The 16,168-nt window shown below is 44.4% G+C and overlaps 2 protein-coding genes across 2 annotated transcripts; one reads left to right on the top strand and one right to left on the bottom strand.

Annotated features, from left to right (window-relative positions):
- The first annotated feature begins 5,221 nt into the window (after window positions 1-5,221).
- LOC136463494 (tapetal oleosin GRP-16-like) lies at window positions 5,222-6,159 on the top strand. The gene is made up of 3 exons (XM_066462492.1): window positions 5,222-5,348; window positions 5,712-6,029; window positions 6,131-6,159. Exons 1-3 carry the CDS (start codon window positions 5,222-5,224, stop codon window positions 6,157-6,159), a joined length of 474 nt encoding a protein of 157 aa, XP_066318589.1.
- An 8,667-nt stretch (window positions 6,160-14,826) lies between these two features.
- Window positions 14,827-15,937, bottom strand: LOC136494003 (uncharacterized). Its single transcript, XM_066490144.1, has one exon. It carries the CDS (start codon window positions 15,935-15,937, stop codon window positions 14,915-14,917), a length of 1,023 nt encoding a protein of 340 aa, XP_066346241.1. The 3' UTR covers window positions 14,827-14,914.
- Between the last annotated feature and the right edge of the window lie 231 nt (window positions 15,938-16,168).

The following is a 16,168-nucleotide window of genomic DNA, read 5'->3' as shown; positions in this document are numbered from 1 at the left end:
GCTAACGTATTTTAGAATTCAGATTTTGTTATTTTTAACTAACAATTAGTCTAATCATATCAAAAATGTATACTACAAAAACAGTTACATTAGATTTGTATTTAGAAATATTTTCTAATGATCTTACTTCTATTCGTAAATTATATACTATAAGAGAAACTGTAGATCAAAATAAGTGTGTTGACGATCACACCAAGTTAATCGCATCTTATATTTTGAGACATGAGTAATTTGAGTTTTACACAACGAGATTTTTCCAATGTAATAAGAGGGGGGAAAAGTCTACACGATGAGGTTAGAATCCAAATCCAAATTAACATAGTCAACAATTTAAAAAAGGATGTCATGTGCCTTTTCCAGAAGAAGTAACAAATTTCTACACGCTACGTATACATTCGGCCTGTTCGCTGGTTGGTTTCTGGGCTGGTTTGGGCTGGCTGGTGCTGGTTTATTGTGAGAGAAAAACACTGTTGGCTGACTGGTTTGGACTGGCTGAAACCAACCAGCGAGGAGAAAGTACATAACGGCATTAACTGCACATAAATATCTCCAGCAGGCACTTCCCGTTAGAGCCAGGCGAACGTCTTTCTATGCCTGGGTTCTCAGCTGTTGCCTGGACGAAGCTAGAAATGAGGGTCTCAACCAAAAACATCACAGGCAGGTCACAGGCTTGCTACAGGCGAGGCAATTTTTCTCCAGGAATGCATCCAAACACGCTCTGAATCTCTCCTAAGGAAGAAGCTAGGAATGACCCATCTCTCTATCTTCTCTGCTACCGCGCCGCGACGCGACGCGATAGGCAGTCGGCTGGCTCCCTAGACGCGGCGCGTGCACGCCCATACATACCCTCGCTCTTCCTATCCCTCCATGCACTATATCGATCCATCTTTCTTGCTCCATGCTTCCTTCAATGGTTGTTTTTAGATTAGAATCTTACTCATATACAAATTAATCACGTGTCACTCTTTGGTAAGTTATACGATCACCACGATGGCTGATGTCGTGATGAAGATCATCGACATCAGTATCGCCATCAGGGAGGCAGTCCAGACTTCCCGCACCAACTAGAGAGAGTGCAAGGCTATCGTGAAGGTGGCAGACCACGTATGTGGGTTGGTGCACATGTTGACAGTGAGCGCGGAGCCTATGGTGCAGCACCTAGTTGTTGCAGGGACGCTCGGTTCTGTGTTGGATAGCTCTAGGGCTCGTCAGTTGTTGTGGGAAGAAGAACGTTGTTCTTTAGATCATCACGGCGAAGTCCACCGTCAAGAAACTTGGTAGGTTGCAGAAGAACAAACAATAGTAGGTACAATGGCCACAGCAGTGACGGATCTAGGATGGAACATGCAGCCTCTCCTCCCCAAAGCAGCCATGGCAAAAAGTTTTAGAGGGGCTCTAGAGGGGACTCCATGGGATCAGCGAACATAGGGGGGCTTGAACCCCCCCCCCCCCTCCTCTCGCTCCACTGCACTACGTATAGTTTCTGTACCCTTGAAATCTTCTTCATATTAACTAGATTAGATCTTAATTATGAAAACAAGAAACGAGACATTCTTGTAGATAGACCTTAATTTGTGATCAAATCGGCAACCTGAACTAAAACATTCATAACTATTTCGTCCAAAGGTGCAACACCAAAGCCGCTCCATGCGATCAGATCAGGAAGGCAACGCGCACTTGCTCCATGCGATTAACTCAATCCCCATAACAGCCGTAGCAAATCAGGAAGGCAAAAATCAATTCCCGTAACAATCACTCGCTTTCCCCGCGATAGCAGCCTCCGGCTCTCCCGTCATCCATCCAGCAAAATGGAAAGAAAATCAATCACTAATTATTCCTCAATCATAGAAATCCCGTCTTCAATCACCACGTGTGTTCCTTCCCCACATACGACACATGCAGACACGCAGTCAACTTCTTGGCCGAAACCATTGCTAGAGCCCCTGTCCCTGCCGTCCTTCCCTGCGTCCAGACACGCACACGGCGCTCACATCCAGTCGGTCGCTCGACGGCGGCGCTCTCCAATCCAAGGCGAAGGTGACGCACAGTGGACGGGGAGCGCGACCAGCGGCCGGGTGTGCGTGCTAGGACAGCGGGCGGTGTGGCCAACGGCCATATATGCACACAAAGCGGACGCAAGGTGAGTGTTTGTTTCCTGTCTCTCTACTCTTGTGGTTGCTGTTTGCTTTTGCTAAAATATGAAGTCAAGTACTACTGGGTTGATGATTCTCGAACTATGATCTGCTAATTGATAAAATATTTTTGAAGTGGATGCCTAGGATAGGTAGAACATCTATGTTTTTATATTCTTCTTGCTTCTGTAAATAGATACACAAAAGAAATGTACATATGAAAGACATCTATCTCCTAATCCTGTGTACAATTGCAGTTTAATAAATTATAAATTTTGATTAGACTTATTCACCTCGTAATCCCAAGTACAATTGTAGTTTAATAAAATTAATTTTGATCGGACTTATTCCACTTTTTGTATAATAACAATAGATGAGAAGAAATTTATACCGATCGTGTTAAATATTTTTTATTTGTTTTTTCCGGTGCTTCATGAGGAGGGTTCCAAGTGTTCTTCGTACTAAGGAGAAGCAACTTTTCATTAGTGGCTATAAATGGGTTGTAGCTTAATCAATGGTCATCCAAGTTTTATGTCGTAACCAGTGTTCTTCGTACTCCCTCCGGTTTGCAAATGTTTGACGTTTGAGAATCAAATGTTTGAAGTTTGAAAATCAGGTTCATAGAACCATCTAAATTCACTACTACTCATGTTATCTATGTGAGGCAACATTTATTTCTGATTTTCATTTTCAGGCCATTTTCACCTTAATCTACCATTTGAAATCACTTCTGCATTTAATGCATTCAGGTGGAGTCGTCCATGGACACGAACCAGTGGCGCAGCCGGAGCCAGAGCCAGAGCCACGTAGGATTAGCGGCGGAGGACCTGACTGTAAGATGCCAATATTTGTGCCCAGCTTTTTTTTGAAACAAATATCTGTGTTCAACCAATTATGTTTTCAGGCATGAACTGACTGTACTATAATGAAGAAGGTCCGACACCCTAATGTCATTCAGTTCGCTGGAGCTATCACTCAGAACATACTGTAATCTTCTGACCAAAAGTAATATAGCACCATGTCTTTTTCCAATGGAAAACAAAGTTACCGTAGTCTTCTGACCAAAAGTAATTTTGAGTGTGCCACTGTTATTTACATGTGTATAAAAATTATCCTTTGATGGGTTGACTTTCTTATTTTTCTAAGGAACTCAGAAAGGCTTATCGGTCCGTATCCAGATATGGCTTTGATATTGTCAGGTACTTCTAGGTTCTGATCCCGACAAGAGCTGAAGAAACCAAATATACACCATATATGAAGTATTTATATATGATTAGAAACTGTCATATATAGTATGTTTATGGCTGTGCATTTTTTATTGTCTCATATATTGTATTAGTTTGAATGTGAATATGAAAAGATTGCAGTTCACAAAGGTGATATCTCTAATGCAATCTAAACAACTTAGGTGATATCTTCTGTTATGCTGCTATTATGCTTTAGTAGCAGCATGATTTTTTTCTCTTTTGGTCAGAATAACCTTAATGCACTCATGAGAAAAAATGTGACCGATTTCCATTGTTGTTGCCATTCTACTGCCTTATTTTCTTATCAGTTATCACCTCCTAATGCTTCTGCCATCTTTGTTTCCCAGGCGAAGTCCATCTTCACCTTTGGATTCTACAGCGTCGACAGAATATCGTCGGCAGTCCTCCGAGGGGTATCCCACGAAGGTAGATTGATCGACAGAGATGCGTGTAATCAAGAATAAGAAGACAACAAAGACACAAGAGTTAGACAGGTTCGGGCCATCAACACGACGTAATACCCTACTCCTGTGGTCTGTTTGATGAGGACATCACTTCTTCATCACATACAAGCCAAGGAGAGGAGGAGGACCAGCATGGGCGTCCAATTTATCTTTCTCATGGTGGAGGTCCAGTCCAACTGAAGTTGGACGCCCATGATAGTACTCCTCCTCTCCTTCTCTCTTTTTTCTATTTTTTTGCGCGGTCGGAGATTTTTATTTTGGTCAAAAAGTTGTCACAAGATCCTCTTTTCGTGGTCACAAGGTTTTTATCGATTTCGAGCACGTCTTCTGGAAATTCCATAGGCTACGTCTTTCACTTGTTTAAGCTCATATTTTCTGTGGTTACTTCTTTTGTGCTCCTAAGTGAAGAAAAAATATAAAAAAAGAAAAAGAAAAAGTTGAAATTTCTCAAAAAAAACAACGACAACCCAAAAAATAGAAAAAAGAGAGGGGCAAAAGTGGAATAATATCTAGAGGAGCACATGGAGAGCGCCATTTGAGCTGTGTTTGCGTGTGCTGATTTCTGCCTTGTTCCTAATCATATTCTTGCTGTTCACATCACTTGATACATCTGGTACTTGTAACGTGAGTAGGCCAGCAACTAAGACAAGTACTTGGGATACTTATTCAGCTTTACTATTTAGTTATGAATTTTGCTATTCCTTGCTATGGTTGAAAACGGGAACGGGAAATTCCCGTACCGACCGACACCGAATACCGAAAATCCCGACCGAATATCGTTTTCTCGGGAAAAAACGGATTCGGGAAGAAATCCGGGAAAATACGGCGAATCCGGTGTCGAAATCGGTTAGAGTGGTTTCCTGACCGAATTAGCGGATCCCGTATTTGTTCGGGAAACTACCGCAGGAAATTCCTGTTTTCAAGGCCTCCAGGCAAACGGCCCAACTCACCTCGCCGGCCCACCCAAACCCCACGTCGCGCGGCCACGTCCGTCGCCCAAACCCTGAAACCCCACGCCGCATTGCCGCACGCCGAGTCGCCCAGTCGCCCGCACCGCACGCCGCAAACCCTAAGCACCCAAATCCCCAATCTTCGCCTCTTCGGCTTCGGCAGTCTCTCTCAACTCGCCCGCACGCCGCACGCTGCCGCCCACCGCAACTCGCCTGCGCCGCATTCCCTCCTCTCCGGCTCTCCCTCTCAGACTCTCAGTCTCTCTCAACTCTCAAGCGCCTCTCCAGCTCTCCTCTCCTAGGCTCTTGGCGCCTGGCGGCCTGGCCTCCCTCAGTCCCTCCTGGTGCCTTGCCTGGCGGCCTGGCCATCCGACGAGGCGACAACAGATCCATGACTTGGGGGCTAGGGAGGCAGGCCGGACGCCAAGATGAAGCCACCACCAAGTGAGCAAGCTTCTGGTTCTGCATCTGCCTCATCCGCCTCCAAGCGCCGCCTCTTCCTGGAGCCACCCCCGCCGGTGAACAGCAGCACCCTCGCGCCTTTTCCAATGGCAGGTAAAGATGTGTGAATTAGTGTATGTTTCATTTATTGGCAAAGATGTTAGATGTGTGAATCACTACATGGGATTGCTTGTTGTTAGGGATGAAACTAACAGATGAATATTGTCCCCTTGTGTTTTATTGCTTGTGTGTTAGATGAAACTATCAAACTAACATATGCATGAGTAAAAGTAATTGAGTAAGGTCCAATTGCTACTGTCATTTTGATTCCCAAATGAATGTTTTAGATTCATATTGCAATTGCAACCAACAGATGCATGAGTAAAAGTAATTGAGTAAGGTCCAATTACTTTGGTCATTTTGATTCATACTGGTGTCTTAGATTCATATTGTTGTGTTCTATTCTTGTCTTGGCAGGATCTAAGAGGTCAAGTGAAAGCCCTGGTAATTGTGGTAAAGATCTTGGTATATGTCTGTCTGTATCATCTGCAAGTGCAACTCCTGCATCTAGTCCAAGTCAAGGTGGCAGTGCTACTGCTGGTGGCAGTGGTTCAGGTTCAGGTGGTGCTGGTGGCAGTGGTTTAGGTGGTGCTGGCCTAGAAGGTGCTGGTGGCAGTGGTGCTGCCATTGCAAGTGACATACGTGCTGCTGGTGCGAGTGATCTAGGTGCTGCTGTTGCAAGTGACATAGGGGCTACTGGTGCAAGTGATAGAGGTTTTGTTGCTGCTGGAACAAGTACTGCAAGTGCAATCAGCGTTGACGGCGATGAGCCTGTGCAAGAGGGAGATGTACCTTGTGGAAAGAGGCGCAAGAGGTGTACATCCAATGTATGGCAGTACTTTACCAAGAAGAGAGTGGCCGTTGAGGATAATGGCAAGACATATGTTCAGATGTGGGCTTATTGTGATTGGCCCAAATGCAATCACAAGGGCAGATGTGAGAGCAACTACGGAACAACTGGATTTTTGACCCATCTGAGGGTGTCACATAGTATAGTGAAGGGCCAGCAGCAGCTCAAAGTGGAAAAAGATGGGGGGAAAGACATGACTGCTGTGGTACCATACAGGTATGATGAAGAGGCTAGCTTGAGAAAGTTTTACTTGGCAATAGTCATGCATGAGTACCCATTTAATATATCTGAGCATGAGTATTTTGTTGATTTCATCAAATCCCTGCGTCCTACCTTTCCAATCAGATCTCGTGTTACCATTAGGAAAGAAATTATGAACATGTTCTTAGCTGAAAAGGAGAGGTTGTATAGCATGTTCAAATCTGTCTCTTGTCGGTTTAGTGCCACCATGGACATGTGGACTTCAAATCAGAACAAGTCATACATGTGTGTAACTGTACATTGGATAGATGACAATTGGTATATCCAGAAAAGGATTGTGAACTTTGTGCATGTACAGGGCCGTCATACTGGTACAAAGCTCTCTGAGACATTTACTGAACTTATGGTTAAGTGGTATATTGACAAGAGAATGTTTGCTCTGACCTTGGACAATGCATCAGCAAATGAAGTAGCAGTCAAAGACATCATCTCTGATCTAAGGGCCAATGCTAGTTCAACGGCTTTGATATGTGATGGACTATTCTTCCATGTGAGGTGTGCTTGTCACATACTGAACCTTGTTGCTAGGGATGGTTTGAGTGTAATCACACCCACAATTGAGAATATTAGACAACTAGTTCTTGCTGTCAAGGGATCCCCATTGCAATGGGAGGAGCTCATGAAGCGTGCAACTGAGTGTGGGCTGGATACAAACAAGGGTCTTTCACTTGATGTGTCAACCAGATGGAATTCCACGTATTTGATGCTTCGAGATGCTTTGTACTACAAGAATGCATTCATGAGGCTTAAATCATCAGATCGCCGTAGGTATGAAAAAATCACTCCTTCTCCTGGTGAATGGGCCATGGCATTTAAATTATTCCAATGCTTGAAGAAATTCTTTGATCTCACTGAACTGTTGTCTGGTACTTTATATCCAACTGCAAATCTGTTCTATAGAGGGTTTTGTGAGATAAAGATTTTACTAGATGAATGGTCTGTTTGTCAAGATATCACTATTAGTGCAATGGCTACTTCTATGAGTAGGAAGTTTGAAAAATATTGGAAGAAATCATCCACTACACTTGCTGTTGCCTGCTTTCTAGATCCTAGATATAAGAAAAGGCTTATTGAGTTCTACATGAGAAAATTCCATGGCATCTCATCTCAAGTTCATGTTGATGAACTTGTTGATGTCATGAAGAAATTGTACCAGTTCTATGCTGCTGCTGCTCCTTCATCTTCAAGGCCTAAAAGTGGATCAAATGATGCTAAGGATACAGATGACATGTTAGTGGACAGTGGAGATGATGAACTAGAGAACTTCTTGTATGAGTCTAGTGGGCATGGTGCTGATGATATGAATGAGCTGGACAAGTACATGGCAGATCCGCCTCTGAGGCTCAGTGGTCAGTTTGATATCTTGGCATGGTGGAAGAACCAGACCGATGAGTATCCTATTCTTTCAAAAATAGCTCATGATTTGCTAGCTGTACAAGTCTCAACTGTGGCTTCTGAGTCTGCTTTTAGCGCTGGTGGACGTGTTGTTGATCCTTTCCGTAGCCGCCTTGACCCTGAAATGGTTGAAGCTTTGATATGCATGAAAGATTGGGTTGCTGCAGAAAGAAGAGGTTAGAAAAGCATCTTAGTTTTAGTTGTACAATATTTTATCATAATCATGTTTGCTGATATACGAGTCTTGGCTTACTTTGAATTTCAGATAAGAAGATTGGTTCTATTGTTGGTGATCTTGAAGTTATTGAGGCCCTTGTTTCAAAGCTGAACATTGAGGTATTGTCAATTGAGTTATCTAGTCATTTGGCTACATTGTTTGTTATATATATGTTGCAGTTGTATGTGGCTGGGGCTGTGTAGTGTACTAGATTACTAGTGTTTACTCTAGAGTTCTAATCTAGGGGAAAGGAACTGTGAGTTGGTAACTGAGCAGAAAAGTTCAAAGTAAGAAACAAATTGTTAGGAGTTTTTGGGAAATCTAAATAAGCACAACTTAGAAATCAAGTAAGCATGATTTTGCATATATCTTGATTCAGAATAACAGAGGGACAGAGCTTCACCCTTGTCTATGATTTTGCATATTAGTTGATAACTGGGTGTGGCTGGATCAGTTCTTTCCAACACTGATGCCTCCTATTTTTTTAGGACGACGATGTCGCGGACAGCGATGACGAAGGAGATGGACCACATGGAGATGATCTGGGCTTCTTTGACATGTAGTGTTGTCTGCTTATGCTCCTTCATCTATTGTGTGTTTGGCTGTTGGCACTTGGCAGCTGGGCATGTTTTATTTTTAATTTGGACTTGTACTTGTGACTTTGTGAGTTGAGTGTTGGACCTGGACCATTGCCTGTGACTGTGAGTGAGTCGAGTGTTGGACTTGGACCATTGCCTGTGTGTGGTTGCCTTGCCTGCATGTGAACTGTGATGTACGGCTGTGAGCCTGTGACTTGTGTGCTATGTGATTGTTGCCTCATTGCCTGTGAACTGTGATGTACTGTGTGTGGTTGCTTCATTCTGATTCTGTGTTGCTTTCATAGTTTCATCCGTATATGCTTCAATGCATGGTTGCAATTATTGCGTCGAGCTAACTGTTTTAAGTGGTTACATGTATATCGATGTTTCCGTTTTGTGTTATCGATTCCCGATCGTAATCGACACGTTCCCGATCGAAGTATTCCGTTCCTGATATCCCGTAATATCGAATTCGTTTTCCCGTCCGGCTTTCCCGTTCCCGCCACCGTTCCCGGTCATATAATGCAGGAGCGGGAATGATTACGGTGTTTTCCCGACCGCTCCCGACCGTTTTCAACCCTATTCCTTGCTACTATATTATGCATGTCCAAGCTCTACTTTCTTCTAACCAAGTACATGTTTGCCTTGCAACTGTTACACTCAAGCTACAACGGTATCACAGTCACCGACCGATTCAACCGCCTGTTGCTTTGGTAAGAACATTTGTAAGACCGTGGTAAGACGCTTGAGAGTTGAGTGCCTTATTTTTTCTTGTCCACAACCTAAGTAGTTGGTAGAGATAATACTATTTATGTTGTCTTTTCCTTTCTACTAACCATGTCAGGAAAAGCCGGAGGCAGCGGCCAAGAAAACGAGGACGCACCTACAGATTTTAATGACTGTGTTTCTAAGAATGAGCTTCGTGCCGTTCTTGATGACAAGTTCAATGAGATCCTTCAACAAATCACCAATTTGGCCAAGAGGATTGAAGATGTTGAACAACGACATCCTGAACCATGTCCTGAAGATGATGATGATGACCTCTCTGAGGAGGACGATGGTGATGCAGAGGCTGAAGCCAAAGCTCAACGACGTGCTGAGGATGCACGTAACCATAATCGGTTGAACTTTAACCGACACGGTATGGGAGGTAACAACCAAGGTAATAATGATCCTTTCTCCAAAACTAAGTTTAAGATACCTTCTTTTTCTGGTTCTGCTGATCCTGAAGCATATTTAGATTGGGAGATGGCTGTAGATAAAAAATTTAGCTCCCATCAAGTACCTGAAGAATATAGAGTTAGACTTGCTACTAGTGAGTTTACTAGTTTTGCTCTTTTCTGGTGGAATGATATTTGCAATAATGCTAATGCTAATGCTCAAATACCTCAAACCTAGACTGTACTTAAACGATGAATGAAATCGAGATTTGTTCCTCCATACTATCAGCGTGATCTACGATTAAAACTGCAACGTTTAAATCAATGTAGTAAAACTGTTGAGAAATATTATCAGGAGCTTTTAATTGGTCTAGCACGTAGTAACATACAAGAGGATGATATGGATAACTGTTCTAGATTTTTTAGAGGTTTGCGTCGTGAAATATAGGATGTTCTTGACTATAAATAATGGACTAGATTTTCCCAATTATATCATTATGCTATTAAAGCTGAAAGGGAAGTACAGGGACGACAACCTAGGTGATCCATGACTCCATCCGCGACTCCATCCATTCCTTCATGTCCAACCGAGGTGAGTAAATTTTCTAATGTGCAGACACCACCAGCGCCTGTAAAGAAGAGTTCTCCTATCACACCTCTTTCCAGTGGATCTGCTACACCTTCCTCTAGCAGCTCTTCTAAAGTTGTGTGCCACCGCTGCAAGGGCATGGGATATATTGCTAAAGAATGCCCCAGCAAACGCGCATATATTGCTACTGATGATGGTGGGTATGCTAGTGCTAGTGATGAAGAGAATGAATTTGCACTTGCAACTGATCTTTATGCAGATAAATTTGCGGATAGTGCTGACGATCCTGATGAGGTAATTGATAGTGTGGCATGCACTGCAGACTATAAATCAATCCTTGTTCAGCGTGTTTTAAGTACACAAGTTGAGCCAGTAGACAAGCTATAACGCCATAATTTGTTTCAAATGTTCGTCATTGTCAATAATTTCCGTGTTCGTGCTATAATTGATGGAGGGAGCAGCAATAACTTGATAAGTTCTAAGCTTGTCAAGACTCTTGGTTTATCTACACGTGCTCTTCCACATTCATATCATGTTCAGTGGTTCAACAATAGTGGTAAGGCAAAGATAACACAATCTACTCGTGTGCATTTTTCTATTGGGTCATACCATGATTATGCTGATTTTGATGTCGTGTCTATACAAGCTTGTTCACTTTTGTTAGGCCGCCCTTGGCAATATGATAATAATGCTCTACATCATGGTAGGCAAAATAGATATACTTTTATATTTAAGAGAAAGACCATTGCTTTACTTCCTTTAACTCCTGCTGAAATTGTGCAATATGAAAAGGAACTTGCTGAAAAGAAAAAGAAAGGCTATGATAAATACTTTAGCAAACCAACAAATGAACCATCAAGTAACATGAAAGAAGTTTTATTTGCTCTTAAATCTATTCTTGCTGATCATGATGAACCTTGTTATGCTTTAACTTGTACATCGCCTATATGTCCACTTGGTCCTGCTTCTAGTGCTATGCCCCTTGTTGGTACTAACCTTTTGCAGGAGGAGGATGAATTCTCAGCAGGGAAGCCACCATGGCAGCCGCCTTTGCGAAGGATTGGGCGCCAAGATGAACGTCTTCTTCTAGAGCCATCGTTGCTGTCATCCAATGGAGAAGACGATCTACTTCAGTCGAGGACGACTTCAATTCAAGAAAGGGAGGATGATGAGGACATCACTTCTTCATCACATACAAGCCAAGGAGAGGAGGAGGACCAGCATGGGCGTCCAATTCATCTTTCTCATGGTGGAGGCCCAGTCCAACTGAAGTTGGAGCCCATCTCGGGCTCCAGGACCAGTCTGTCTTAAACTGGTCACCCAGGACGCATCCGGACTCCGTTTTCGACGATCCACATATGGTTGGAAAGCTAATTTGATAAGGAAGCCAATACAAGTGGTTTCACGTCAAAAGACCTTCGGAATCAACAGGAATCATCGAAACAAGTCAGCATCCAGAATATGTCAGGGTGCTGTGACACCGTCTTTTGGTCCGTTGGACCGTGTATCGTGTTTAGGCCCATTAGGGGGCGCGTCCAGGGGGGTGATGCCCAAGACTCTATAAATAGCAGCCGTCGCTCTCCTTAGAGTTTGGGTTTTGTTTAGTTCTTAATTTCCTCGTGAAACATACGCCGTTTTGCTGCAATTGTCGCCGCCAAGGCCGCTTGCTGTGAACTAGGGCCCCAGTTCTTGATCTTGTTCGCCTGTGGCGATTAGTCCTTTCGAATAAAGACTTGAACTCCTTATTTTTATAAGCCTCATATTTATTTACAATTTCAGATTACGTTCATTCCTTTCTTTCTTGTGTTCTCAATTCGCTTGCAGGAAAGCCTTCTCGGCGAGGTCAATCGCGTTCACGTGGTTGATAACCAACGGAGCAGTGGTGTAACGGTTGTGGGGGTCCGAATCAGTCTTGGTTCGAAGCCTAGATCATGAACGTCGAGTCTCCACCAATCGACACTATCATACCTTTCAGAAGATCGGGCCTAGTCTACATCACTGTTGGTTTGTATTGTCTATGATATGATGTTGCGTGTGTTTTGAGGGGGTCCCTGCCCGCCTTATATAGTCTGGGGGGTAGGGTTATAAGTCGGTTAGATCTAGAAGATAACCGGTAAGTAATAATAGATTACAAGAATCATGGGATCGAACGTATCCTAACAGATCTCGTAGTATCTTCAGGATATCGCCCTTGATGTCTTACGGTACACGCCGAGCAGTGCCGAGCACCGTAGGTCTTCGTCTTGTGGGCTAGACCACCCCTGGGAGCGCAGCTCATATAGTCTGTCATGGGCATCCGGGGTCATACCCCCCACATATAGCTTGCTAGCAGTGCATCACCTTAGGATTCTGGAAGATACTCAAGGAGATGGTGAAATATTCCTCTTTGTAGTTATAGAGGGGCACTTGTTCATTAACATTATTTTTCTCAGAATTCTAATCTCTTTTCACTATTGCAGCCAAGGTCAGGATCTTGTCTTATCTCTACTCCTAAGAAGCCTAACAATCGTCAAAGCTAGCTCCCTTCACTCCCGCTCGCTTTGCCTCCCCCGCATTTGCAAATATTGTTCCTGACGTGTATGGGACACTACCTCCATTCATGTACAAGAGTTTATATTCGAGTTGCATGAGGGATTTAGGTTCAAGTTCTATGGACTTCCCTTATTCAGTCTAGCCATTTAGAATTTTAGATGCAACTTTCATAAATTTGAGTGCAATGTACACAATCAAGTGTTTATTCTTTCAACTATGATTAATGTTCCATGACCATATCACAAATTTAATTATGGCTTAAATGTGGCATCCCTTATGCATTTATATATTAATTTAACCCTTGAAATTCTTTATTTTGTAGAAAATAGCAATTTTATATTTGAACAAAGAGGCATGTTATTTAAAAGTTTCCTTATGGTGTAGGAGGGTGAGACAATCTATGCAAGAGGAATGGAGTTTTCATTGAAATTTGTATTGTTCATGGATCTACTCTATTGCAGAAACATGTGATCAGATCTTTACTACTCTCTTTGTTTTAACTTGTAAGTCGTTTTGACTTTTCTAAATGCATAGCTTTTGTTATTGTGTTATCTATCTTTGCAGCACACGGACAATCCTTCATGTTCTCCCGCTGCAACAAGATCTTAGCATGGGGAAAAAACTTGAGTTATATATTCTAATTGTTCATCCTTTATAAAGTTGTGGACATCACAATTAAAGTATCTTTTTAACTGTACAAACCACGTAAACTTGAATCATGATGCCATTTTTTTTCTCATTGCAACGCACGGGCACTTTATCTATCATCAAAATATATGTGGTTTGACTCTTGGAGAACTGGCGGCGTGCAGATATTGGCGTCGCGGGTGGGACAACGGCGGCATGGATAAGGCGATCTCCGTGAGCATAGCTAAGATTAGGTGGTTGTTCCCGTTGCAACGCACGGGCATGATCCTAGTATGGAGAAAAAAAGACTGAGCAAAATAAAATTAGTTGAGAAAATTTAGGTGGTAATTTTGGGATGTAAATGTCGTGCGTGACCAGTCATGGCAATATAATTTCTCCAATACTCAAATTACGTAAAGGTACATTATTATTTGCCCTGCATGTCCAATTATACTACATTCCCGTAATTAGCAGGTGCATGACGTACCAGACACAATTTTCCACCTAAAACTACTAATTGGTCGGTGATTGATGACGTGGCTATTGTCCCCATCCCGAGCTCAAGAACCGGTCTTGTTGGAGACATGAAAAATTTAAGCTCCATTCTTGGCTTGGTAGCTCGAGAAAAGGTAGACCAAACTTTTGTTTGTTCCCCGTGACTCTATGAGGCCATGCCCCTATCTTCATGGAAAGCAACCTTTTTGCAGCTCCCATTTTATCCTGCTACCAACGGCGTGTTTAGATCCAAAATTTTTGGGGTTTTGGTTACTGTAGCAGTTTCGTTTTAATTTGGTAATTAGTGTTTAATTATGGACTAATTAGGTTCGAAAGTTTCGTCTCGCGATTTCTCACTCAACTATGCAATTAGTTTTTTTTTCGTCTACATTTAATACTCCATGCATGTGCCGCAAAATTCGATGTGATGGATACTGCACAAAAATTTTTGAGAACTAAACAGCCCCAGTCAGTGCTCTATGTTGTCAAAAAAAAAAAAGTCAGTGCTTTATTTTTTCGTTCCTCCCCAGCCTCATCCTACTATCATGACACCACCCCGAGCATGCAAATTTCTACAAGTTGCTTGTCCTACGAGTGACCTAAATCAAACGCGCAATAATACTTTCAAATTTTAAAAGGCAAAGGTGATAATTGACTATTGAGGAATGCAACACACAGAACTCGAGGCAGTAGTTTTTTTTTTACAAACAAACGAAGAGCTTTGGCGCTTTGCTCAACGGGACATGGATGGCTTGATTGATGATGTTGAACCAGTTGAGTTGTTGAATGCTGGAAACAAATGGAAGTGGCAAATATTTCCATGGATGATAGTGATACTGATACAATAGGAGCCATGAAAGAACAAAAAAATGTGGAAAAAACAAATGTAATCAGGAGATCGACGATCTCTGTCTATCTACAGTCTACACGACGCGGCGATCTTCTCCTTGGAAATGGAGAGGTCCTCCAGCCACTCGAGAATCCTGCTCCTCCGAGCAGTGCCCTTTCCACTCTGCGTTGCCGTCGCCGACGCCGCTCTCTTCTTCTCTTCCGCTTTCTTCCTCCTCTGCCTCGCCTCCGCCGCCGCCACCTCCGCCGAGCCCACCGGCGCGACGGCGTCAGGCGAGCACGAGCACACCAGGCCGGCTCCCAGCAGCCCCAGCGCGAGCTTCTTGTCCGCGGGCGCCGACTCGAACCTCGCGCTCCGGCTCCCGCTCCTCGGCGCGGCCGGTTTCCTGTACTCGGCCGGGCGCGGCGCGTACAACACCTCGGGAGCGCCGACGACGCCGAGGCGTATGACGCCCCACGACGCCGGCGGCGCGGACCCGGTGCTGCGGCGCGCTGCCGCCGCGGGCGCGGATGTCCGGCTCGGGCGCCGTGGCGGCGGGCGCGGCGACGGGCTCGGGTGCGCGTAGAACACGCTGCCCGAGCCCGACAGCGAGCGCCGCGGCGGGACGGCGGCGTCGGCGGAGGACGCGGTTTTGCTGGACGACGAGCCGCCGCCGGGGCCCGCGTGGTCCGAGGACGACGCGCTGTTGGACGACGTGCTCCGGCTGACGCAGCTGCTGCTGCTGCGGCTGACGGAGCGGGAGCTGAAGCCGCTGCCACTGCTGCTGGTGGTCGTCGACGTCGCAGCGCCGTCCAGCGAGTCCGAGCGCAGCAGCAGCAGTGCTGCGGACGACGCGTCCGCCGAGGAGAGGCGGAGCGGGAGGAGCTTGCCGCCGGAGAAGACCTCGTCGGCGACGCACATGTCGGCCGCCGCGTCGTCCCCGGCCGGCGCGAGACCGCCGGACGAGAGTACGCAGAACTCGAAGTCGTCGTCGGGCGCCGATGACGCCAGATGATCTTCCGCAGCTTCCTGGCACGCCATGGATGGCTTCTTGCTGTCTTTGTTTGAAGGGGGAAGAGAGCAAGAGATGGGTTGTGTTTGCTTGTGCATTTGAGTTTCTTGCTCGGGCAAAGCGAGAGCGAGGAGGCGTGTTTGTGCTCGGCTCTACTATGCAATTGCTCTATTTATACGTGTTTGTTGATCGTTTTGTTGGAAAATTGTATTAAGTACCTGTACTAAGCCATAGGTGGTGAAGGAGACAAGAATGCGTCAAAGAAACCTATAATAACCTGTAAATAGATCAATCTTGTAACCAAAACGACCCTCACTTTTAGGTCACCT

The sequence above is a fragment of the Miscanthus floridulus genome, chromosome 1, assembly GCF_019320115.1.
Source record: "Miscanthus floridulus cultivar M001 chromosome 1, ASM1932011v1, whole genome shotgun sequence".
Taxonomy (NCBI): Eukaryota; Viridiplantae; Streptophyta; class Magnoliopsida; order Poales; family Poaceae; genus Miscanthus; species Miscanthus floridulus.
The sequence above is the reverse complement of the archived record's forward strand: the minus strand, read 5'-3'. Positions and strand labels throughout refer to the sequence as shown.

What these genes read in the sequence shown, in the direction of transcription:
- LOC136494003 (XM_066490144.1), bottom strand. Translation starts at nt 15,937, where the DNA reads ATGCACAAGCAAACACAACCCATCTCTTGCTCTCTTCCCCCTTCAAAC.
- LOC136463494 (XM_066462492.1), top strand. Translation starts at nt 5,222, where the DNA reads ATGAAGCCACCACCAAGTGAGCAAGCTTCTGGTTCTGCATCTGCCTCA. An exon ending in CGCGCCTTTTCCAATGGCAG is followed by an intron (nt 5,349 to 5,711) that starts GTAAAGATGTGT and finishes TTGTCTTGGCAG; the next exon opens with GATCTAAGAGGTCAAGTGAA. An exon ending in TTTTGTTGCTGCTGGAACAA is followed by an intron (nt 6,030 to 6,130) that starts GTACTGCAAGTG and finishes AATGTATGGCAG; the next exon opens with TACTTTACCAAGAAGAGAGT.